The sequence below is a fragment of the Bactrocera neohumeralis genome, chromosome 5, assembly GCF_024586455.1.
Source record: "Bactrocera neohumeralis isolate Rockhampton chromosome 5, APGP_CSIRO_Bneo_wtdbg2-racon-allhic-juicebox.fasta_v2, whole genome shotgun sequence".
In the NCBI taxonomy this organism is placed as follows: domain Eukaryota; kingdom Metazoa; phylum Arthropoda; class Insecta; order Diptera; family Tephritidae; genus Bactrocera; species Bactrocera neohumeralis.
Window position 1 is genome coordinate 12,978,436 of NC_065922.1, and position 25,209 is coordinate 13,003,644.

The following is a 25,209-nucleotide window of genomic DNA, read 5'->3' on the forward strand; positions in this document are numbered from 1 at the left end:
TGTGGTCGGCATTTTTCACTACTTCATCAAGATCGCAAGAGGAAGGAGGAAAAGTAAAAAATTTGCACCGATTAATTTGACAAAGTGCGGCATCGGTGATTTCAAATTTTTATCTCTATTTAACTGCAACTAAGTAAAAAACTAAACATCAAATATGTCTGACGAAAAGAAGGTAAGTTTGTGCATCTGCTGAAACAAACAATTGTGTGAAAATATACCTGAAAGCATTCAAAATGCAAGAAACAAAGTGTACTTCTGTCAAAAGTGTGCGAACCAAATAGAAAAAAGAAAAAATGTGTATGACGCCGACAACATGGCGCGGGATGTGCGGATTTAGACGCTTATACTGTGAAATATACAAATATTAAACATAAGAGCTACATCAGAAATTGTTTGTGTATATACATACCTTGTGTACAGCTTGTTCCTACTTTAATTTGTTAACAAAATTTATGCTAGAAAAAACTGGCTTTGACCTAACCTTAAAGTAGCTTTGTTTTATCTCTTGACTGCCACAGTTCTCCGTCCGTGCCATCATGACGGTAGGCAACGCGGTATCAAAAAATAAAAGTATACATGAAAGCTTAGTGGTACCACTAAATTTGCGATTGTGATTCGAAAGGTATATCTTTGATCGGATGCAAAAATATGAAATGCAAGCCCTTTAAAATATGGTTGCACAGTGAAGCAATTCGTTAAAAAAGTGCTAAAAATTTTGCATTCAGACTATTTTGTTTGTTTCCTGATTACTACTCATAATGTAATGTCTGAGTAATTGTAATTTATATTTCATTATCTTTTATTTTCAGGGAGAAACAGAGCACATCAATCTGAAAGTGTTGGGACAAGACAACGCCGTCGTTCAGTTCAAAATAAAGAAGCATACACCTTTAAGAAAGCTTATGAATGCATATTGCGACAGAGCGGTAAGTTAATGAAATCTAAAATTACCTCTGGTATGTAAATACTAATTATTGAATTATTTACATGCAGGGCTTATCGATGCAAGTAGTACGGTTTCGCTTTGATGGTCAGCCAATAAATGAAAATGATACACCAACATCATTGGAGATGGAGGAAGGCGACACCATTGAAGTATACCAACAACAAACGGGAGGCCGAAATTAATTTTGAAATTAACCAAGAAAGTCTATAATAAACAAAAACTTAAATATTACAAAACAAATCAATTTAATAATACATACAGAAATGATAAGAAGTTAAAATAAGTGTCATCCAAAATAAGCTGAAAAATACTATGTGAGCAGCAAATATCCCTCTCAAACGCAAATGTGCTGTTCAAAATTGAATCGGCTCACATTTAACAATTACAGTTTGAAACAAGAGTTTGTTTGACCGTGTGCGAGACGACATCCACAGCCGCTCAAGAGTGCTTGCAACATAATGGATCACATCATCCATTTATAAATTTTACATTTTCTAATACATTAACTTAACGATTATTTAATAAGCAGTTTGTATCGAATTACTTTTAATTTATGAATGGAAACTAAAGAAAGCATTTATTATTAGCCAGACAAAACCTTTCTCATTATTTCAAATATCCTTGCCGAATGGATTATGTTGCAGTAGACGCGAGCGGTGCAGTCACAAATCCTGGTTTGTTTTTGATGCAAACGAATCAGGTGAATGTGAAGACGAGGGAACGGAAGGTTTAATTTACATAAGTGAATTTTTAGACCATATAACTGTATTAAACAAATTAAAAAGCTATAAAAATATATGACAACATAAACAAAGCTGCTTATATGTTTCATTATTGAGAATGGCGTTCATGAGGTTTTCAGTTAACAAAATATTTAGGTAGGTGTACGTTTAAGTGTGTCTATAGTGGTGGTAGTTGGTATGAAGAGGTTCGGTCATTTTGTACCACTGTGCGCTTGTGAGTCACTGCTGTGCGTAGTGCTTGTACAGTCGCTTCAAAGCATGTTCCTAAGAATGTTCGAGAATAATGATCGTTTGCGCCACCTATCGAATGCTTGAAATAACGTACTTCTAACCTAACAATTCCTAGTGGTACCACCAAAATTTCAAACAATAATAGACGAATTTATATTTAATAGAATAAATAGTCATAAATCTACATATATGTATATCTTATAATTGAATTTATGTTATCAGAACTGGAGCGGTTCCAGATCAATATCCGGGCATAACCGCCGTTATCGGAACACTGTAGCATATATGTGCCATACAAACTGAACGATCGTAATCATGTCCTTACATGGAAAACTTTTTTATTTGACTATATATCTCCTCGAAATTTGGCATGGTAGAATGTCCTTTGGCAACGGCACAAAACCTTAGGTATCTGTGAAGGGCATTATGGTCTTTTCTTTTTTTTGTGAAAACACTATTTACTAGACCTATTTTATAATTATATTTTTAAGATCTCTATAACATTAGCGTGCGTCACTGTTCCAAAGTAAACAATAATGATTTTAAATCTGGGTATATATAACTCTTTCAGGGCCCCCGATTATTTATTAAGTTTAGAGCAATTCAAATTTTACATGCTTCTTGTAAACACTTATTTAAGGTTTGTTGGTGTACAATTTTACTATGCTAAACATACATAAATGTGTAAAAATATTGCACCATGTGCTATTGATAAACGTTTGCCTTTTGCCCTACAGCACGGCTTCTTCATTCAATACAGTCATAAGTTGTGGCAACCCAATAAAGGATGGTTAACATTTGTTGTAGTACAATAAACATTTTGATTTTGTTGATTTGTATACTTGTTTTACGAATTTCGTTAGCAATAGTTTAAGCCTTCCGAACATAGAACCTTTAACATCAAAATACGCAGTAACCAAGGACCTCATATAATAGTATTGCAAAGCAACAACATATATTTTGCAATTCACGTTCCTTAATAAGATGTTCAGGGCTAAGTAGAATTATAGAGCTGAGTACATTTCTAAAATCTCCACACTGCAGAACTAAATGATTAAGTAAATCCGCCTATAGCTTTGAATCGGTTTTGGTTTTAGCCTTGTCTTTAACTTCGATTACTTTTTTCATATGCTTTTTGCCGGCCAAATGTTGTTGTAACGCTGCTAGATGACACATGGACATATTGCAGCACTCACAATAATAGGAGCCGCTTGGTGTGCGATACATTGAGAAATCTGTACTTGGGTTACTTTGTTTAAGGCTTTCCAGTATAGTATCTTCGGATTTAACCAATACAGCATGCGCACTGGATACAATTGGACTTTGTTCGAGCGTCTCATCTATGCTTAAAGTTTTCAACTTTTTCTTGTGTTTAATGCCTTTCAAATGCATTGCCATCTGCACCTCGGACGTAACATTTATTTTACATATCTCGCAATGCAGTGGTAATCCTTTCGCGTTGAGTGTTTCTGCGGTGGAAACTAAAATTTTTTCGACCGAATTAGACGCAATGTTTTCTGGCACAGATGTTTGCGTAGTAGTAGTATCGGCTGAGGGTACAACGTTGAGAGTTGACTCATCGATTGGTTGCTTAAATAGTTCACCGATACCAAAACGATTATCATTATCCGTTTTTGGTATAAATTTCGTACCAGTTCGGACCCATTTATTTTCAGCATTGTAATAACCAGAACCCGATGGCTGTGAAATTTTGCCCATCACCAGTTTATGTTTGCGACCCGCAAAATGTTGACTTGCATGTGCCAAAGAACCGAATTTCAAATCGCACACTTCACAATGGAAACTATCTGCTCCGCTTGGACCCTCCTTAATAAATCGTTTCACCGTCGGCGCAGATAGTCCTTTTTCAGTATAGTTTAGTTTTAACCAATTTGTTATATGACGATCATGTTGTTTAGATTCGTAATGATCTTTCGCGCTCTTTGACGAATTCATTTGTACCCCACACAATGTGCAATGTAGCGGATGCAACAGTTTATTTAAATCTTCCGGATAACTAACATCCCGGCCGTAAAATATGACTAACTGCCCATTTGTTGATGTTTCTGCCACTATATCCTTGCTGCCAGGACCCACATCATATTTACGTTTAAGGGGCTTGGGTGGCGTCAACGGTGTGGTATTGATACCTTGTAAACCTGGAGGAATATATCTATTAAAATTTTGATATTGATTGTGACTCTCCATAGTTTGCAGTTGACCCTCATTGGAAAATGGCACTGGGGTTGTTGTGGGTATTCCTTGAGGTATTGTTGGGATATGATAACCAGCCAAAAATTCGTAACTCATCTTAAAAGTTACATCAAGTTAATTTTAGACGAGATATTTACTATTTTTAAACAACGATTACCACACAGCCTTCAATATTTTGAAATATTAGAAAAGAGTTGCCATGGCAATAGTAAACTATTTTACCTACATATATGCAATGTGATTTGACAGCGATATTTAGCGAATTTTGCTTGATGCATTTCTATATAAAATAATGTGCTTTTACTATTTTTCCTGTGCAATTTGCAAATATCTGCTTTTAGAAGTTCACGTAATGAATTGTTTTCTTTACTAATCTTGTTTTATTTATAAAAATTTTAAAGAGGATGAATGCATCGTTGTTCCTCAACTAGATTCCATACTTGTCATAAACAGCTGATGGCACGCATTGCTTCACAAACAAAAGCGATAAAACGTTTACTAGTTAATTTGTTAATAATTTTGGATTTCTAAAAGTGATGCAAAAATAATTATAACTTAATTAATTAATTGGCTAAAATGGAGGATGACGATGTTGGTGTGCACCGCCTTGAAGGCTCCACCGGTAATGTTCGCGGCGGACTTGTAATTAAAAAGCCCAAAGATGAGGATGCCGGTAGTAAATTCAAAATGCCCAAACCGTCCATACTAGGATTAGATCGTTTAGCAGCACAACGTCGTAAAGAGCGAGAGGAAGCGCAGCGCTTGATATCTTTTAAAGATAATGAAAATGATGAAGATGATCATAAAGGTGGTGTATCTGCTACATCCGCTGGAGACGAATTTGCTTTCAAAAAGCCCGACACCAATAAGATTAATAGGCAGTTAAGGGAATCAAGAGTGGAGACACCTTCTCATACCGGTGGTGTGTCTGAAGAGGCGCGAGAACGTTTGCGTGAGCATGTTAAACGGGATAGAGAGCGCACTACTAAAGGCGGGATGCGTTATTCCACACGTGAAGACAGTAAACGAGATAATAGAGATCGTTCATCATCAAGCTCATCAAGTCGTGATCGAGATCGCGATAGAGATCGTCGTCGTGATAGAGATAGATCAAGAGGGTATGAGCGCGATCGCGATCGTGACAGATATCACGATAAAGACAGAAATAAAGACAAAGAACATCGAGATCGTAGTAGAGAAAAATCAGAGCGTGGTAATCGTGGTGATGCAACTTCGGTTCGTAGTGGCGAGCGTACACCACGTTTTAAGGATGAGCCACGCACACCTATGGACATTTCCGTGAGTGGTAGTGCATGGGATGACGACGACAATGATCGACCTTCACAGACAAAAAAATCTTCTTGGGATTTTCCAACGCCCAAATCATATGCCAGTTCAGAACGCTCCGACTGGTCTGTGAGAAGTAGCAGTAGTGGGATTGGCACAAGCAGTTCTCGTGGTCGTTCGCGTCAAGAACGCGAAGATGATACACCCAGACCAACACCTGCACACAACTATAATGTTTGGGCAAATGACCGTAAGCGCTCCGGTGCTACACCCGCAACCGGACGCAGTAATCGGCAACCTTGGGGTGAAAGTGAAGAAGATCGAGACATGTGGGAAGAAGAACAACGCCGTCTAGATCGTGAATGGTATAACATTGATGAAGGTTACGATGATGAAAATAATCCATTCTCAGGTGCCAATGCAGACTACTTTAGGTAAGTAAATGCATACAGTTATATTCGTATTTCTTATATATTGATACTAAATAACTTGCTTCTTACAGAAAACGCGAAGAAATAATCGAGCAAAAGCGCACGAAACGTATTAGCGCACAGCAGCGCCAAATTAACAAAGATAATGAGTTGTGGGAGCGCAACCGCATGCTTACATCAGGCGTAGTAATGTCCATAAATGTAAATGAAGATTTCGACGAGGAGGCGCTAGAGCGTGTGCATTTGTTGGTGCATCATATCATTCCACCGTTCCTTGATGGACGAATCGTATTCACCAAACAACCCGAACCCGTTATACCCGTCAAAGATCCAACCTCTGACATGGCATTGATTGCACGAAAAGGCAGCAGTTTGGTGCGTGTTTACCGCGAGCAAAAGGAACGCCGTAAGGCGCAAAAGAAACACTGGGAGTTGGGCGGTACGAAATTGGGTAATATTATGGGTATCGAGAAGAAGGTAGATGAAGAGGATGCTAAATTCGATAAGGACACGGATACGGCAGACTATCGACGTGATCAAAAATTCGCCGAACACATGCGTGAACAAGATTCCGGTGGTAAAAGTGATTTCGCGCGCAAGAAGACGATCGCTGAGCAGCGTAGATTTTTACCCGTATTTGCTGTGCGCCAAGAGCTGCTGAACGTAATTCGCGAGAACTCGGTTGTTATTATTGTAGGTGAAACGGGTAGCGGTAAAACAACACAATTGACACAGTATTTACATGAAGATGGTTATAGTAACTTTGGCATGATAGGTTGCACGCAGCCGCGTCGTGTTGCAGCCATGTCGGTGGCGAAACGTGTCTCGGACGAAATGGGCACCAAGTTGGGTTAGTTGATTAATTTTTGTTTGGTTATGTTTTACTTTATTATACATATGTACTTATATTTATTTGCATTATTTAAAGGTGATGAAGTGGGTTATGCCATACGTTTCGAAGATTGCACTTCTGAGAAAACTGTTATCAAATACATGACTGATGGTATCTTATTGCGTGAGAGCTTACGTGATCCCGATTTGGATGGTTACTCTGCCATTATTATGGATGAAGCGCACGAACGTTCGCTCTCCACGGATGTGCTCTTCGGTTTGTTACGTGAGGTAAGTGCTTGCCAAACTTTTTAAAAGTGTCTATTTATTTTAAAAAGCTATACGTTTTTATTGACACTTAAATCTAAATTTTTAAGAATTTATTTATTTTTTGTGTTGGGAGGTTTTTTTTCCTTTCTTGCATGTGATAATAGAAATGGTACGGATGCGCCTGGCAAAATGATACATACGCCTCGAGTTGCTCTTGAATAGCCCTTTCGTGCTTTGATTTGCTGCCATATTAAAGTTATTTAATTAAATTATTTTGCATTAAATATAGATATACATATGTATACATATATTAATTAGAAAACTTACTTTATGGAAGAATCCATTTTTAATGAATTAATAATTGGAATAGAAATATCAGCTGTTTCTGTTTACATAATTTTGCTCAACACACGTGTGGCTTTGTATTTTATCAAAATTGCCACAGAATACCGAAAAATTTCTTTCTTGATGAAAATTTCAAAATATAAACAATATTTTATTAATTTGTCAAGTGCGCAGAATAGGAGTGTTATTTCACTCAAATTCTTTGGCAAATGATATGAAAATAAACCAAAAACTCAAATTCTTTGGTAAATGATACCAAAAAAATATCACAAAAATCGTAAAATGTTAATTAATAGTTTGTAGGAGACAAGATATGCCGCAAGGACGAAATTCATGCTATTGGGTATATGGAGTTCATATATCAAATCGATTTCGTCAATTTTCCAAGATGCATATTTCTCAGTTATAAAATGAACTTGAGAGCGAGGAATTGTTTTGATATTTTTTTGTATCCTGAACAGGTTATATTAAGATTGCCACAAAGATTATAATATCTAGTAGGAAACGTTGGAGGCCCTACTAAGTATATACTATAGCCAACGCTCATACAAACATCTCCGAACAGAGTGTTGAGATCGAACAATTACGTAGCTCCCACACAAACTGATCGATATAAATCACGATAAAGATATTTTTATACCTTTTTATGATGTCTTATGAAGCGTATTATAGCTACGTTGTAGCCGAAGTACATGTACATACATATATTATTGTTCACTGAGTCACTTATCTTTTCTAAACAAAAACAAGCTTCTGAAATTCGAAATAAAATGTGCGTAAGATTGTTCAGTCTTGGTATAAGTATGTACAAACAAAATTCCCTCATTCATATATAATATATTTATGAACATATCTACATATGTGACATAATTTAGTCATTATGTATTATTACCCTCCATGAAGTAATAAATTTATATCGCAGAAATTATAATCATTCCTTCTTAACTAAAATTCTGCGAATTCGGCCTTGTGAAAGATAAATACCTCGCGCTTATCGCGCTGACCGTGACTTAAGCGCTAATTAGTGGAGGTATTAAAAAAGGTACAAGCTATTTCCGTTCTATGAAAATATATTATATATTTTAATACCCTGTACACGGCATATTAACTTTGCCACGAAGTTTGTAACACCCAGTCAGAAGGTGACGTTTTTTTTTAGTCTTCTCCGTTAGCCTATGCAACGCTCAATTTTTAAAATATCGGTATGAAATTTTGTACACATCCTTTTTGCTTAAAGAAACTGCTTTTTTGTCGGATTCGCCGATATCGGACCACTATAGCATATAGCTGTCATACAAACTGTACGGACAAAATCAAACTCTTGTATGGAAAGTTTTCTTATTTGATGAGATATCTTCATGAAATTTGGCATGGATTATTGTCTAAAGAAATGGTTTAATCTCCCCAGAAATTGTTCAGATCAGACAACTATGTATAACATATAGCTGTCATACAAACTCCATAATAATCAAGTTTTTATATGGAAAGCTTTTCAATTTAGTGAGATATCTACAAGAAATTTGGCATGTGTTATTGTCTAAATGAATATTGTAAACTCCAAAGAAATTGTTCAGATCGGTCAACTGTAGCATATAGCTGCAATGTACCATCAAAGTTAAATTTTTGTATGAAAACTTTTTTATTTTAAGAAAATTTCAAATATTATTTTAAAGTAATACACACTTGCGGCTTTTGTTGTCAAAAAACGAACCTTTATTCAAATTTCGATGCAAAAAAAAGTTTTTTTTTTAATTCAATATCATAAGCTTTTCATATATATCAGAGCGGCTTATCGCTTTAACCCTTACGTGCTAATTTCTAAACTACAATACGATATTTAATATATCATTGCAATTTAATTTATGTAAATACTGCGATTCATTGAATGCGCCAGTAATATTATTGAATATTTTCATGATATTCACCACTGTACATATGTGTGTATGTATGTAAAGTGGTCGTGTTCGCTTATTGGTTACTACTTAAAAATGATATAATTTAAAGTTTTTTAATATTTTGTAATAAACAAAAACAGATCACATTAATTTCCACTAGCATTGTTGTAAGATTTAACCGTTATGCATTTAGCATATACAAAAACTTATTTTACACGCTAACGTACTCTCAGCGATAAAAACAATAATAAACAAAATGTTTGCGGCTTAACTTAACTAATAACTAACAAATACATATATACTTGCAGTACATATGTATGTATGTAAATAAACGAAATTTACAATTACTTGCATATACACAATGGACCACAGCAAAAACGAATAAGGACAAACTTTTAAAGTTCAGTTAGCGCTACATTACGCAATTGTAAGTTTTACAGTTGTATTTTTTTTGTTGGGTACATAAATCTTAAATCTTATATAAATAGAAATCAAGTCTTTTTTCGTATTAGAAATTCACAGTGTATCAGTAACGGGTACTGAAAGTCAATACTCGTCGTGGCAGAGATGAGCGCACAATGCCTATATATACATACATATACATATGTATTTAACACTATATATATTGTATATATGTATTGTACTTATAGAAATGTTTTTTTTATGTATGTATATGTATCCTTAAGTAACAGTTTGTTGTACAATAAGTAAAGCTACAATACAACAACTTAACAACTTTAAGGTCATGAATGTTTTTGTTGTTACAATAGTTTCATATTATTGATTGATATTTATTTGTTGTTTCTGTGTACTAACAAATTATACACACATACGCAGTTGTATGTATGTGAGTGTATGTGCTTTGTTATTGTATTGGGGGGCTTCTGGGGCTTGGTTACCGATCCGTTCACTGCCATCAATCATCATAATCAGCGAGAGGAAGAACGTGCTCCTCACTGCGGCGAGTTATATGCATGTACACAAGTGTGTGTGTATGTATGTACATATGTTAGGATTGGCGCGCAACTTAACTACGTTACTTAATAAAAAATCATAAAAATTATTATAAAGAAAAAAATAAAAATAATATATAAATATAAAATTAAAATTATAAAAAAAATTATAACCTAAAAATTTATAAAAAAAAAATTACATATAACCTAAAAATTAAACACATAATAATAATAACTCAAAACTGCATTAAAAACATGTTAAAGTTGCTAACCGCTCCGTTGGTAATACTTTTTTTGCTTAGCACGTTCCCATTTATATAACTCGCTCGTAGTTTTGCGCAATGTCTGTCGCTGAAGTACTTTTTTTATAGCAATTTATGCGTTTTTTTGATTTTTTTACAAATTCCTTTGCGTTTTCATACATAATACTTGTTTTTGTTTTTTTTTCTATGCAAGTTTTCTATATATTTCTTGTTTAAGCGGCGCCTGCGCACGAACATTTGTAACAAATTTTCGCAAACAATTGCGTTTTGTGTTTTGAGCACCGCATGCCATTTCGTTTAACAAATTTACATGCCAATCTGTGCATTTTAAACAATAATAATACAATATCTATGAGCTACGTTTTTATCAATAACAATTTAAAGTAATTTTGTAAGTCGCTTATTGCAAATCAATTATGAAATAAGCAGTTGAAGACGTGCTTACAATTTGTTTGTGTTTTTTGTTTGCTTTTTTTGGGGGTTTTTTGCTTAACTTCAGTACAGTATTTCGTTCTTTATCTCTCTCCTTTGATTGATCGATTGATCGTGAATCCTCACTGGATTTGCTGAAATCTTCTACGCCGCTAAATGTTGTCTACATGTATATATATGTGGGTGTGTGTGTTCACTTGGAGGTGGAGTAGGATTTCTGTTTGTTCATGAGCAGTATCATGCCGGCGTTCATGCCAACGCTGCCCCACTTCACGCACTCGGACATCTGCAAAAGCACAAATGAAAAAGTGAGGTTATATTATTTTCATTTGTAAAGCATTTTTTATTATGTGTGTGTACAATTAAATGCACGTGAGTGTACCAACCTGTCGCTTCCGCACGTCCTGCTGGCGGCTGCCATACCGGCACCAGTACACAAAATGCTTATTATTATTCCAGAGACTGTGTTTGGCCTTGCGCGCAAAGGACACCTGTGCGTGTGCAAAGAAAATAAAAATGAGTTAATGAGCCACATGCTTTACTATTTCATGTTTTTTTTGGAATAAATAACTATTTTTAACAATTTTAACAAAATTTTGTATAAATTTGTTGCTATAAGTTGCCAACCAACCTGATTGCGTATGTCCTTTTCATTGTGTGCTGATTTCTCCTTGTCGGCGAAATTATTGATGCGCAGCTCCCAGCCTTGATTCCAGATATCCTCCAGCGTGAGTTTGAGCATTTTGAATGTACCGTTTTCACGTATTTTCACAGTGTAGATTTCAATGGTCTCAGGTTTGGGTTTATTGTCTGCAAAAAGAAGCGAAAGTAAAGTGAAATTTACTAATGCTGCTAAAAATGTTTGATATGCAGAGTAATAAACACATACATAAGTACATACATACATATATGCATATAGTATAATTGAGTTATTTTTATGCGTGCAAGATTTATAAATTTATTTTGTCTGAGTAATATTCCAGTGCAAAAGAAGTGCTATAAATCAAGTCAGTGTGTGTTTTGCGCTTTAAAAATTCATTCTCAAGTTTATTTTGCCAAGTCACTTCTGTTATTTGATTAAATGCTGCCTTGTCTAAATGAAGCTAAAGCTGTACATATAAGTGTATATCTGCTAATTTATGTTGGTAGATTTGTTGTAGCACTTAATAAATTCACGTGAAATCTTGCAGTCACGATCTAAAATTATTTATTCTAACATAATTTTAAGTATTAAAAAATTATAATTTTAATTTAAATAAAAAATGAGGTATTTCAATATTAAAAAAAACAAAAATAATTTTAATTTTCATATATGTATGTAAATACAAATTTATGATTTTCAATATTTAAAAAAAAAAATTTAATTTTTATTTAAATACAAATTTGGGATTTTCAATATAAAAAATATTATTATTTTATTAATTCCATATCAATTTTAATTATTTTTGTGTGCTAGTATTAATGTATTTTTATTTTTTTTGCGTTTTTTTTTTGTTTTTTCTTCAAATTATAATTTTTAGGATTTTAAAAACTATTATACTCTGTTGCAAAACATGTTGCAAAAATATAAAAAAAATGCAAATTATTTATTTCAGTTTATTTAACCATTGTATTACCAAACATTTATTTATTTTAATTTATTTTATTTGATTTGACAAGTATTTTTACTTTTTAGCTTTAAAAAAATTAAATAACATAATTAACTATTCATCATATCATATTGGTAAAATGTATGTATGTATGTACATATAAAAGGTTTAGTGTTATTTAATTTCGTTTGAATTCATTAATTAGTTTGCTTTATTTTTGTTTAATTTCACTCTAAAATATATTTTTGTTTATTTTACATTTTTTTTACTCTCTTTGTTTTTATGTGTAAAATTTATATTATTTTTTTATAAAAAATCAGTTTTTTATTTTTAATTTTTTTTAACTCTGTTATATTGTTTTTGTGCGTAAAATTTATATTTTTTAAATGAAAATTTAGTTTTTATTTTTTTTTAATTATTTTTTAACTCTTGTATAATTTATTTATTAAATTTTTATTCTTAATTATAGATTTAATTTTTACATATGTTAAATTTATACATATTTTTTTTTTTTATGTAGTTTTTTATTTTTCTTTTTGCTTGTTTTAAACTTTTTTAACTCTGTTTCAATTTGTTTATTCAATTTTTAATTTTTTTAAACTCTGTTTTGATTTAATTAAATTGTTTTGATGTTTAAAATTTTTGTTGTTTATTTTTAAGTTTTTTAAACTCTGTTTCAATTTGTTTATTCAATTTTTAATATTAATAAATTTAATTATATTGTTTTTATGTGCCAAATTTATATTTTTGCGTTTTTATATAAATTTGTTTTTTTTATTACAAAGTTTTATTTTTTTATAGTTTTTATAAAAAAAATCATATTTTTGTTTTTACTTAATGTTTTTTTATATCAATGCATTTATTTTTTTTTTTAATTTCGTTTAGATTATTTTTTTATTTTTATTTGTAAGTAATTTAAATTTTGTTTATATTTTTTTTTATTTTTATTTTTATTTCCCATTTTTTTATTTAACGGTTAACTTTATTTGTGCTTTTATTTTATTTAATTTCAGTTAATCAATTATTCAATTTTATTTTATTTTTACTTTATATTTTTAGTTTTTGTAATTTTTGATTTTTATTTTAATTTATTTATTTCAATTTAAACTCTATTCATTCATTTATTTTAATTTTATTGATCTTTTTATTACTTTTTTTGTCAATTATTTTTTATTTTTATTTTTTATTAACTTTTTTTTATTTTTTTATTAACTTTTTTTTTTATTTTTTCCTCACATCACCAAATCATTTTTTGCTTACAAGTAAAAATTTGTTAATATTGCTAATTGATTTTTAAATAGTAAACAAGCCTTATCAGTTATCAATAGAGCCGAGCTAAAAATAGCGCTGAAATGCGCATTCCAAGCATAAATTACAATCGGTTCTAAAGTAAACAAACAGATCCCATATACATACATATGTATGTATGTATGTACATACATATGTACATATTTCATTAAAAATCAATTTAATCTCTTGCCTCTACCAAAAACCAATTAGTTGTAGTAACTGTGAACATGTTTAGATGTACATAAGTACATATGTATGTATGTATGTATGTAACTGGGTTATATTTGAGGTGTACGTGATGTATAGCCATATGTCAAAATGTGTATGTATGTATGGAAAAATTATTATTATATTGAAATTATTAGTTCTCAAAGAAAATATTAGAAAATATTTTAATTTTTTTTTTACAAAATGTTTAATTGTTCATAGACCCATAAGCATATGACTTTGTCCACTAATCAACTATCTCACAAATACCGCAATAGTTCAATAAAATCTGGCTGAACGACGTACAAGGTTAATAAATAGCGGTTTATCAGTGTAACGGTAATTTAGCGGTCATAATTTATTAACCCATCAGCGGTGATCTGTGCGCCAATGAACGCTCATTAATTAACTGATATATACAAACATACATACATACATGTGAATATACCTACGTACATACGTATGTATGTATGTATCTAATATGTTTGTTTATGTCTGAAGGCTGCGATTTCTAGCTTTTATTTTGCTACATAACCTACAATTATTTATTGATTTTTTTGTTTTTTAATTTTTATAAAAATATATTTTAGCGCAAAATTTATTATTTTCTATGAATATTATATTCTAATTAAAATAACAGGACTTAAATGAAATATTCTTTGAAAGCTCTCGGAAATTCACTATTTTTATACAAAAAAAATAAAATTTTTTGTATCTTTTTTACATAATTTCGCACGTCACCCGGCACATCTTATGACATGCTGACAATATCCCAAGTCTGTCATTGAAATTCTAACACAAGCACCTTCTAATTTTGCCTGAAAGTCGCAGCTGCTTCCTAATTGTCTGTTTTGTGGAAAATTTTCATTCTTCTTCCATTCTTGCCTGTTGATCGCCGTTACTTTGTGTGAAAATGTGAGACTCGCGCTCGCGATTACTAATTCCACTTATCAATTATTGCAATTGCTAAAAAAGACTTGTAAAAATTCAAATGATAACAGAAGAATGCAATGCAAATAATAAAAACACACACATATGTATGTATGTATAACTGTTTGTATGTGTCTAGTCAGCATTATTTGCGAAAACACGAGTTTTGACATGTGTGCTTTTTGTGTGTTGTAATTAAAGGCGCCTATTCTAAGCAAGTTCTATAAGTCATTTCTATTTGCTCTCTTGAGTTACGCAATTTTATTGTTACATATTTATTACTCTATTGAGCAGATAGCATATTTTCCTCGAGTATAATTATAAATTGCTGATAAGCACAAAGAATTCATATTTTAAATACATTATTTGTCGTTTAATTAAATCGTTTGCTGTTGTGAAAAAGTTAGAGATATTAGATACATACATATGTATGTATGTTTGTATGTATATGGTGTGTAGTTATGTATTGTACTTATAGATTTATAAATAAAGTCATCTAACTGCAATCAAAGTATAACTGTGAAAGTGCAGTTTTTAAATAAAAAAATTGTTTAGATGGCTTGCATTTGAATTACTACATTGTGAACGCTCTTAATCATTAATCGCGAATTATTACTAATTTATCTCTTAATTAACTGCTTAAAAGCATTTTGTCACAAAAAGTTTGATAAGAAGTAGGAGTTGGGGAAATTATATAGTATGTACTATGTACATACATATATAATATTTTTAAATTATATTTTTATTATAAGTTTTCTTACTTTTTTTTAGCCTTTTTATATAAGTTTTTTTTTGTCTTTTTATTAATTTTTTATTAATTTTTATACATTTTTTATTAATTTTTTTTATTTTTTTTTTTAATTTTTTATTTTAAAATTTTTCAGTTTTTTTATGGTTTATTTTATTTTTTATAGTTTTTCTTATTTTATTTTTATTTTTTATATTATTCTTTGGTTTTTTTTAGTAATATGTATTTATTTTTTTTTTTACTTTTTTAAGGTTTATTATTTTATTTATTTTTTTTATTTATTTTTTATTTTTTTTTTTAATTTTATTTTTTTTTTTTACATTTCATAATTTTTTTTTTTAATTTTTTATAATTTTTTTTTTTTTTTTTTGTTTTTAAATTTTTCTATTTTTACTTCCGTCTATTATTTTTGTTGTTTCTTAATATTTGTTTTTTTTTACTTTTAATTTTTATTTTTTTTTGCGGGTTTTTTGAATTTATTTTTATGTTGTTTTATTTTATTTTGATTTTTATATTAAGCATTAGTTTTATTACATAATTTTTTATTTTATTGCTTTTTAATTTAATTTTTCTTAGTTTTACTTTTTTATTAATTTATATCTTTGTTTTCATTTATTTATTTTTTTTTCTTAATTAATTTTTAAGTTTTTTCTTAATGTTTGGTTTCTTTTCATATAATTCATTATACAATTTTTTAGGGACCCGTCTGTTAATTACTTTAAAGTCGAATCTTAAATTTTTAACGCCAAAATATTTGAATTTTTTAATTAATGTAAGGCGATGTTTAAAATTTGTCATAATTTTCATAAAAACTAGATGAGAGAAGAACAAAAATACTATATTTTTTTTAATTTTTTTTCAGCAAACTCTCATAATTAGCCAATATATGTACATGTCAATATAACAGATATTTCTATAAATTTTAAGTTACTGAAAATTTCTGTTATTACATAATTTGTTAAATATTTTTTAGTATTGTTTTTATTTTATCATTATTTTTTATTCACTTATTTTTAATTATTATTTTAGAAATTTTTGACATTATTTTAAATTTTTTAATTATCATTTTTTTTATTCCGTTATTTTTTTATTATTTCTGTAATATTATTTTTCTTAATTTTTTAGTATTTTTTAATTTATTTATTTTTTTAATATTATTTTTTATTAATTTATTATTATGATTTATTTTTTTAATTCTTCAATATTTTTTTTATTACTCTTTATTCATTTTTTTTAATTATTATTTTAAAAATGTTTGACATTATTTTAAATTTTTTAATTATAATGTTTTTATTTCGTTATTTTTATTATTATTTCTGTAATATTATTTTTTCTTAATTTTTTAGTACCTATTTTTTAATATATGTATTTTTTTAATATTATAATTTTGTATTAATTTTTTACGACTTATTTTTTTAATTCTTCAATATTATATTTTTTATTAGTATTTTTATTTTAATTGTTCTGTTATTTTTATTTTTTTTAATATTAGTTGTTACTAAAAATCTCTTTAGTTGAGAGTTAATATTCGTTTTAAACCTCTTTAAAAATATGCGATGCTCCAAAAAGTATGCAACGTCAGCATTTTAACCATAGAACTTCCCCACACTTGATGGTGTAATGCAAATGTGCGCGAAAAAGTCTGTATAACAAAAATGTGACCACAAATGTTGCCTACATTACAGCGCTGTGGCATAAAAGGGTTGTAAGGTTGTAAAGGCACGGTATTAAGTTTCTTTATATTTCTTTATAAGTGGTAAAATATATTTATGTGTCGGCCGATAGCCCATGATGCTAGTGCTGCGTATTTTCTTAAGTTTGTATAATAATTGTATTATTATGTAAGCTTTTATAAAAATAAAAAAAAAAAAAAAATATTTATGTGTTGTTGAACAAAAAATTATGAATGAATGTTTAAAATTTTGAGAAAAAAATGTCTTTTATATATTTTTAATGTACATGTGTACATTATAAATAATATACATTATATACACACACTAAATATTTTTATGAAAAAAAGTTAAATTATGTTATCCACTTGTTATATAGCCTCGCCTCCGGACGTGGCTAAGTGCACTGCAAACATCTGAAAGCGTTTAATACTTTAAAATTAATTTACTGCTTATCGCGTTTGCATGCACAACAACAACTGCCTGCCTATCTTATTGCAAATAAGACGACTTACTCAAGTGCTTAAAAGTTGCGATAGATGTGAAGCACGCGACTAGTTACATACATACGTATGTATGTATGTACATATGTAGATATACACATAAACATATGTACATACATATATATATAAAAGTAGTTCAGTGCAGACGGTTTCAATACAAATAAACATATATGTACATATACATATACATAATTGCCTACAAACATCTACACCTTTGTGCTCCACTGAACCAAGTCAACCCCCAGGACCTACCCGATTCAAGAATTTATTTTACCACTGAACCGAAGATGTGGCAGTCAGCAATGAAGCGCTAACAGTAGCTTTGCATACAAACATATGTGTATATGTATATTTATATGCACATCTACTTACATATTTGCCTATGTGCCCATGTTAAGAGTGTCCCCCCAAGTGTGGTGAGTTTGCATTAAAGAGCGTTCGCCTGCTCTGCGCAGCTGAGCGCCGTCAAATATAAAAGAAGTATGGCAAAAGCAGCTAAAAACAAGCAAACAAATTTTAATGTAAAAACGTAAAGCTTGTAAATAAGGCGCCACACACTAGGCAAATGTGGGAAATCATGAACTGAATGACCGAGCGAGCGCTTATAAGCGTCCAAGCGCTAGCTCACAAGCCAATGTGTTTTCCGCTTTACATTTTCAGCGCAAATTATAACTGCTGGTAACACTATGTACATACACCTGTACATATATGTATGTATATATAATTTATGTACATACTTATATACATATGTATGTATGTACATATGTACGTTTGAAAATATCTATGTAAGTCGCCTGTGCGTCGTGCAGAAACCGCACAAATTACGGCTTGCAGCCGAGGAATGCAACGAAGAATGCGTCGTGTCATTTGGGCGCCTACCTCACACCCCTTTAATTGGCTAATAATAGCAAATAACAGTTAAAACCGTTAGAAACTATACCAATTAGCTAGACTGGCGTATTGAGTTGTCTATAGATTGTCTAAAAAACTAGTTTTAGCGCGTTTCAACTTGCATTACTTAATGAAATTCTAATCCAATATTGCTTTTGTGTTTTAATTTTTTGCTTAGTGGCTCGTATTTACGCTCTTGGCGCTCTTCGTTTCAATTTTTGACGTTTTCAAGTGGTTTCACACACGATTTTCGGCTGCGTGTGAAATGTGCCAGGCGGCACGTATGTAGTTCATTCGGCGTTTCTAGAAGATTCGCCTCGCCTGCTGCAGCTTTGCCCTTACGCTTCATTCTACGTTTATTTATTTAATTCTTACCAATCGTGGCAACACACAGTGCACGCAAACGCTTTTCGGTACCGTTTTGTTTTGCTTTTTCTCTTTTTTTGGCGTAAATGTTTACTCGGTGGCGTAGTATTTCAAAAATTATACTGAAATTGCAGTTAATTTTGTTTTTGCGCAAAATACGATTAATTTCTATTGAGAGTATTTATTACATATTGAACAGGTGATTAGATTAGATTAGATTAGATTAGACGAAGCAGGTGTGTAATTGTTTTGTTGGAGCAATTCAAATGACGTCTCAAGCAATAAAGGGGCATGAGTAAACATAAATATATGTATGTATGTATGTATGTATGTAGGTATAGAGTAGAGAGTGTTTATTCCAATTCTGGAAATCCTGCCGTTTATTGGCATTGTTGCTGTTTCGCTATTTTTTGAGACTTAATTCGTAATTTTATAACTGTATAAGCTGGCAATGGATTAAAGTTCGAGAAATTGTGTGTAATTGGCTAAAAATAGATATTAATCTCATGGCTTGAGTAACAACAGTGGCAAACAGTTCCGTAAAATATCATCTACGAAAGCACATGAATTCTCGAAATATATTTTCACAATCATAAAATGATTTAAAAGAAATATATTACCGCAGGAAATGTCGGAGATCTTATAAATTAAAGTATATAAATGACCAGCGAGATAACCTGAGATGATTTAGCTATTTCAAGGTGCCTGTCCGTCCTTCTGTTTGTATTGTAAGTACGCGAACTAATCCGTCAATTTTTGAGATATGCTCTGAAATTTTCCACAGAACCTTTACTTCCCGAGCAGCTGCTCATTTGTCGGATTCGCCGATATTGGACCACTATAGCATATAGTCATACAAACTGAACGATCGGAACAAAGTGCTTGTATGGAAAACTTTTTGGTTGGACTTCATGAAATTTGGCGTAGCTTATTTTCCGAGGCAATGCTTCTATCTCCGTAGAAATTGTTCAGATCGAACCACTATAGCATACAGCTGCCATACACACTGAATGATTATAAGAAATGGCGAAAAGGTGTTATAGTGTCGTTACAGCCAAATTAACAGCTTTTCTTTGTTTTTTTTTTTTTTAATGAAAAGAATACAAGACTCTGTATTATTATAAATCAATTTGAAAATTGAAAATAAACCAATTTTGTGCTCTTAGTATTGAATTTGGTTACTCACGAGGTAAAAAAAAGTTTCAGATTTTATTTTAATTAATTTTAAACAAAAAAAGTCTGATTAAGTTATTATTGAAATAATTATGTATGATAAAAAAAATATGAAATAAAAATTTTTATGAATTTGAAACATATGTATGTACATAAATTTAATTTAAAAAAATCTTTGTTTTTTTGACAAAAAACTCTTTTTTTTTTGAAAATAATAATTTGTTTTGCCTTAACAATTAAATAACAATTTTACTTTAATTATTTTTTTGAAAAAAAATTATTTTGTTTTATTTTTTTGAAAACTAAAAACATTTTTTTTTTTACCTTTTTTTGAAAAATAATAATTTGTTTTGACTTAAAAAAATTAATGTTTGCTTGTTTTGAAGAAATTTTTGTTTTAATTCTTTTGCTTATTTTTAATTCTTTTGTATTTTTTAGGAAAAAAATCTTTTTTGCACAACATTTTTATAATTTTTGCCTTAAAAAATAAATAAATATTTTTTTTTTAATTTTCAAATTTTGTATTAAATTTCTGACACTACACCACTGTACTTGTGCAAATATTCACTAATGACAACAACAAGAGTAATTATATGAAAGCTTTATACCAATGAAACTAACCATAAATAATAATAAATGGCATAAAAATAGGCACCCGGTTTTACTTTCGTTAAAACAAAAGCAACAATTATCACTTTTTCTTGCCGCGTGCTTTAGAAAGTGTCTACCAATTGGCTTAGCATCGTACTAATTGCATGTAGCGCGTATTATATCGTATTTACAGCCACGTGTTGCCATCGATTATGCAAATGCACTCGCATTTCTAATGTTTTTTTCAAATTATTTGCAAAGTAAAATTAATTCTAATGCCAAAAACAAACGACAAGTTGAGGCATTTCGTAAAAATCGCAAATTGTTTAAATTAAGCGTGTGCCCGCGTTTCATTGACTCGGCTAACGGCTCGAGAAATGACGCGCGCAGCTGAGCACATTAGGCTAATTAGCACAATTTAGCTGAAATGTATTTTTTTTTTGTTGTATAAAGGTAATAAAATATTTTACAATTAAAATTTGCTAAATAGAAACCTTTTTCAATGGGTTTAAATGGTCATTTTTGATACAAAAAGATACTTTTGACGTTTCAGTGAGTAATATATGTACATATACTCGTATGTACATATGTATATATGTACATGTGTATAATAACTATAAGAGTAATAGATGTATTCATCTATATAAAAAATGGACTTGCCCAGCTTCTGCATACGTTTTTCATTTGACTAACACACTCGTGATTTTGTGATAAGTTAAATAAATATTATCGGTTGAAGTATTTGCACGTAAATATTTTTGCCACGTGCTTATACGTTTGTATATTTAATATATGTACATATGTAAGTAAATGTGGTAAATGTAAATACATTTGTAAATACATATGTATAAATGCGGCATAAATTATCTAATCAACTGTTATTGGCTGAGCGTCATAGGATGAGTGTACAAAATTAGTTTATATTTTATTCAGTTTGTATGGCAGCTGTATGCTATAGTGGTCCGATCTGAACAATATCTTCGGAGATTGTAGCACCACCTTGGGTAAATATTTATGCCAAATTTCTTGAAGATATCTTGTTAAATAAAAAAACTTTTTCATACAAGAAGTCGATTTTGCTAGGTCAATTTGTATGGCAGCTATATGCTATAGTGGTCCGATCTGAAAGTCTGTTTTGTAGGTTGTAGCAGTACTTTGGACAATAATCTGTGCCAAATTTCTTGAAGATATCTCATCAAATAAAAAACTTTCCTTACAAAAACTTGATTTTGATCGTTCAGTTTGTATGGCAGCTATATGGTATAGTGGTCTGATATCGGCGGTACTGACAAATGTGCAGCCTCTTGGCGATAAAAAAACATGTAAAAATTTCAGTAGAAACCTACTTTTGCTCCCCAAACTTGTCCGCAGTGGGCCAAAGAAAGGGTTATAACTGCACTTTGAAATAATATAATTATTTCAGTATGTAGCATGCCTCATTTAAACATTGCAATCCACTTAAATTATCTTTTACTGTTTACAACACAAGCTTAGCAAGCCGTTTAAATACATACATACATACATACATAAATATAGTTCATATATGTAAATATGTGTGTATGTATGTATGTGTGCACTGGCTGTACATTGGCCCTGCATTTAATCTGACCTAAAAATGTACAAACATACACATACAAAGCTGTATACAGCACAGCAAACACGAGGAACCACACTTTCGAGCCGCCCAACGCCCCAAAACCGTCAACAAAGCCTCGCTATCTTCGCAAGCACATACAAAACGATTGTGTTGTTGCATAAAAATACCTAACGAACCCACTTTATAACTATTCTTTACATTTGTAAGTATGTATGTACTTTCTGCTGCTGCTATTGTCCTTCGTGTCGTTCGTTTACTCACCTTTAGCCGTTTTGCACAGGACAATGCCGAACCATGACGTCATCGGTGTTTCGTTTTCATCCTGCGCTCGCATTGCCAGCTGCAGCGTCTCCTCCTCCTCATCCTCTTCGTCATTATTGACATCCAGATCGTACTCATCGACGCCGCTGCCACCGCTGCCGCTGCTATTGCTACGCAGCGTACGCTTATTATGGCTGGTGGTGGGTTTCGTATTGCTGCGCACCTCCACAATGAAGCCGCACTCGACGACGGCGCAGAAAATGCGCTGCTCATCACGTTTGAACCATTTGGATTCGCGCAGCTTTTGCACTGCCACTGAGCTGCCGAAAGTCGACGTCTTGCTGTGTAGATGTCCCAGCAGACTCAAGCCACTGGCGGTGCTGGGACCAGCGCTGACACAGCCGCCACCACCACCGCCACCCGTACCTCCACCACCACCATGCGCTGCATGATTGGACTGATGGTTGTGACCCTGCAGTGGCCACCACTTGAGCGCGTTCACAAAGCTGTTCGAGCGATTTATGTTTGTGGCTGTTGCACTTGTCATTTTAAGGCTTTTACTGTCGTCCGCTGCTCGGCTGCTGCTGCTGTCGCTGTCACCGTCCCGGGCACCTTGATGCGTTTGCTTGGTGGCGAATATGGAGCCGATTCTGTGGTCAGTGCTGACTGCCGTGTGGTTGGCTAAGCGTAAACAACAATTTGCTGCACCCAATGTAGCGATTTAGCTCGTGAAATGCGCGTAAAATGCAAATTGTACACAAAAACAATTTGTTTTTGTTGTTTTTCAAATGCTCGCTAATTTGCTTTGTTGTGTGTGTTTTCAAAGCAAAAAGCTTTTTGTGACTTTCACTACTTGTTTTTCTTATGCTTTGCAATTAAAAGTTTTTCTACAAAATTTTCACTGAATTTTGTGTTGTTTTTGTATTTTTTGTTTTTTACAAATTGCAGTTCGTTGCGTGTCTCACGCACTTTTTCTTTAGTCTATTTGTTGTAGCTAACTATTAGCCAAAGTTGGATTTCTAATACGCTAGTATTTATTTTTGTTTTTGTATGACAAAAAACGCTAGACACACTAAAATGCACTTTGGTTGTTTTTGTTTTGCAGTGGGTTAGTTTAAATTTGTTACAAATTCTCTGTTTAACCTCAAAAAATTTGTTTCAAAATATTATTTTATATTTTCTTTGATAAATCTCAAATTTATTTCAGAAAAAATATTTCAACAATTCTGCTTATTTCTCGTAAATTTTCGCAAAATAATTCACTTAGTTGCGCTAAATTCAAATTCACATCTGCTCTGCAAGAGACCTAAACGGCGAATACCAGCCTGCAGCGCTGCATGTGTTTATTTAAAGCCGGTTTGACGCGCTCGCTCGCGTTCGCCTCTATGTGCCACGACGCAGCGCAAGTTTACCTATGGTGTCAGTTGCTTCTCTTATCAACATTGGCGCATGACTCCCCTCAACAAAAGCACTTGGCTCCACTCACCAACTACAGCAACATTTGTGTGTGAATATGTGCAAACTTGTAGATATTTAATAATATTTACATGTGTACATACATGTGCCTTTAAGTGTGGTGAATATTTGTATTTATTAAACTCTTTTTGTGCCGTTGAAAACGTGCGAAAAGTCAAGAGAGAGCGAGAGTTGAGTGTGAGCGTTGCAGCTGAAGAGCGACGAAAACATACAATTTGCTGTTTTTGTAGTTAATAAATGTATATACATATTTACGTACACGCATACTTAAAATACGTACATACATACATACATACACATAATCATACATACTTACAATTATATATATACAAACGTAGGCACATACATACTTATGTATAGTATTTAGCAAATGATTTCGTGCAATTTGTCGTATAGCCACATAATTTTGATGTTGTTTTTGTTATTGCAGACAAAGTGTTAATTATTTATTTTTTCTCATAATATGCATTATCTTTTATTATCAGCACTTTTATTAACCTACACACTTTAGATACATATGTACATATGTACATATGTATGTATACTCTTTGATTTTTTTATTTTTTGTGTTTGCTTGACTTTTTGATGCGTAATAATGACATTTGCTTGACGTTCGCTAAAAATTTGACCGATGCTTGAAATTTATTTCAAAAATATACTCATATAGACTTTCATAAGTGATCTTGACCTACCAAAACAAATATTCGGTCCTGACCTAACCCATTTAGAGCTCTAGCGTTAGACGCCGTTATTGAAATCATGACTCTCAGCGAGTCGAACAAATATTAGAAATATGTATGTTTATATTATTTATACTATGTACATACATACATACATATGTACATAAGTATGTATGTACATACGAAAATAAGATTGAGCATGCCTGAGAAATTGCTGCTCGACAGTTTTTTACTGACAATTATTGGCTATTAACCGCCAATTTTTCTTTCGTTACAATTTTTATGAAGCAACCTCACGAGAGCTTGAATTATTTAGCAAAAAAATTAAAAAAAAAACACGGCTTGAAGGTTTTTTGTTTACAAAAGTCGGTTTCCACTCACGGCGCTCACAGAACA

General features: G+C 31.5%; 4 protein-coding genes across 4 annotated transcripts in view; 2 read left to right on the forward strand and 2 right to left on the reverse strand.

Annotated features, from left to right (window-relative positions):
- Nucleotides 1-1,760, forward strand: LOC126758764 (small ubiquitin-related modifier 3). The gene is made up of 3 exons (XM_050473143.1): nucleotides 1-172; nucleotides 810-926; nucleotides 994-1,760. Exons 1-3 carry the CDS (start codon nucleotides 155-157, stop codon nucleotides 1,126-1,128), a joined length of 270 nt encoding a protein of 89 aa, XP_050329100.1. The 5' UTR covers nucleotides 1-154; the 3' UTR covers nucleotides 1,129-1,760.
- Nucleotides 1,761-2,460: 700 nt separating this feature from the next.
- Nucleotides 2,461-4,326, reverse strand: LOC126760316 (uncharacterized). Its single transcript, XM_050475874.1, has one exon. It carries the CDS (start codon nucleotides 4,228-4,230, stop codon nucleotides 2,989-2,991), a length of 1,242 nt encoding a protein of 413 aa, XP_050331831.1. The 5' UTR covers nucleotides 4,231-4,326; the 3' UTR covers nucleotides 2,461-2,988.
- Nucleotides 4,327-4,524: 198 nt separating this feature from the next.
- The window catches only part of LOC126760314 (pre-mRNA-splicing factor ATP-dependent RNA helicase PRP16), a 54,682-nt gene continuing 33,997 nt past the window's right edge, over nucleotides 4,525-25,209 (forward strand). Inside the window, exons 1-3 of the mRNA XM_050475872.1 lie at nucleotides 4,525-5,855; nucleotides 5,924-6,702; nucleotides 6,781-6,974. Of these exons, the coding sequence (XP_050331829.1) occupies nucleotides 4,711-5,855; nucleotides 5,924-6,702; nucleotides 6,781-6,974 (2,118 nt within the window). The 5' untranslated portion in view covers nucleotides 4,525-4,710. The remainder of the gene's footprint in view (nucleotides 5,856-5,923; nucleotides 6,703-6,780; nucleotides 6,975-25,209) is intronic.
- LOC126760317 (uncharacterized) lies at nucleotides 8,989-23,983 on the reverse strand. Its single transcript, XM_050475875.1, has 4 exons — nucleotides 22,658-23,983; nucleotides 11,473-11,651; nucleotides 11,228-11,332; nucleotides 8,989-11,127 (listed from the first exon to the last, which is right to left on the reverse strand). Exons 1-4 carry the CDS (start codon nucleotides 23,202-23,204, stop codon nucleotides 11,035-11,037), a joined length of 924 nt encoding a protein of 307 aa, XP_050331832.1. The 5' UTR covers nucleotides 23,205-23,983; the 3' UTR covers nucleotides 8,989-11,034.

What these genes read in the sequence shown, in the direction of transcription:
- LOC126760316 (XM_050475874.1), bottom strand. Translation starts at nt 4,230, where the DNA reads ATGAGTTACGAATTTTTGGCTGGTTATCATATCCCAACAATACCTCAA.
- LOC126760317 (XM_050475875.1), bottom strand. Translation starts at nt 23,204, where the DNA reads ATGACAAGTGCAACAGCCACAAACATAAATCGCTCGAACAGCTTTGTG. An exon ending in CCTGTGCAAAACGGCTAAAG is followed by an intron (nt 11,652 to 22,657) that starts GTGAGTAAACGA and finishes TTCTTTTTGCAG; the next exon opens with ACAATAAACCCAAACCTGAG. An exon ending in AAAAGGACATACGCAATCAG is followed by an intron (nt 11,333 to 11,472) that starts GTTGGTTGGCAA and finishes GCACACGCACAG; the next exon opens with GTGTCCTTTGCGCGCAAGGC.
- LOC126758764 (XM_050473143.1), top strand. An exon ending in ATGCATATTGCGACAGAGCG is followed by an intron (nt 927 to 993) that starts GTAAGTTAATGA and finishes ATTTACATGCAG; the next exon opens with GGCTTATCGATGCAAGTAGT.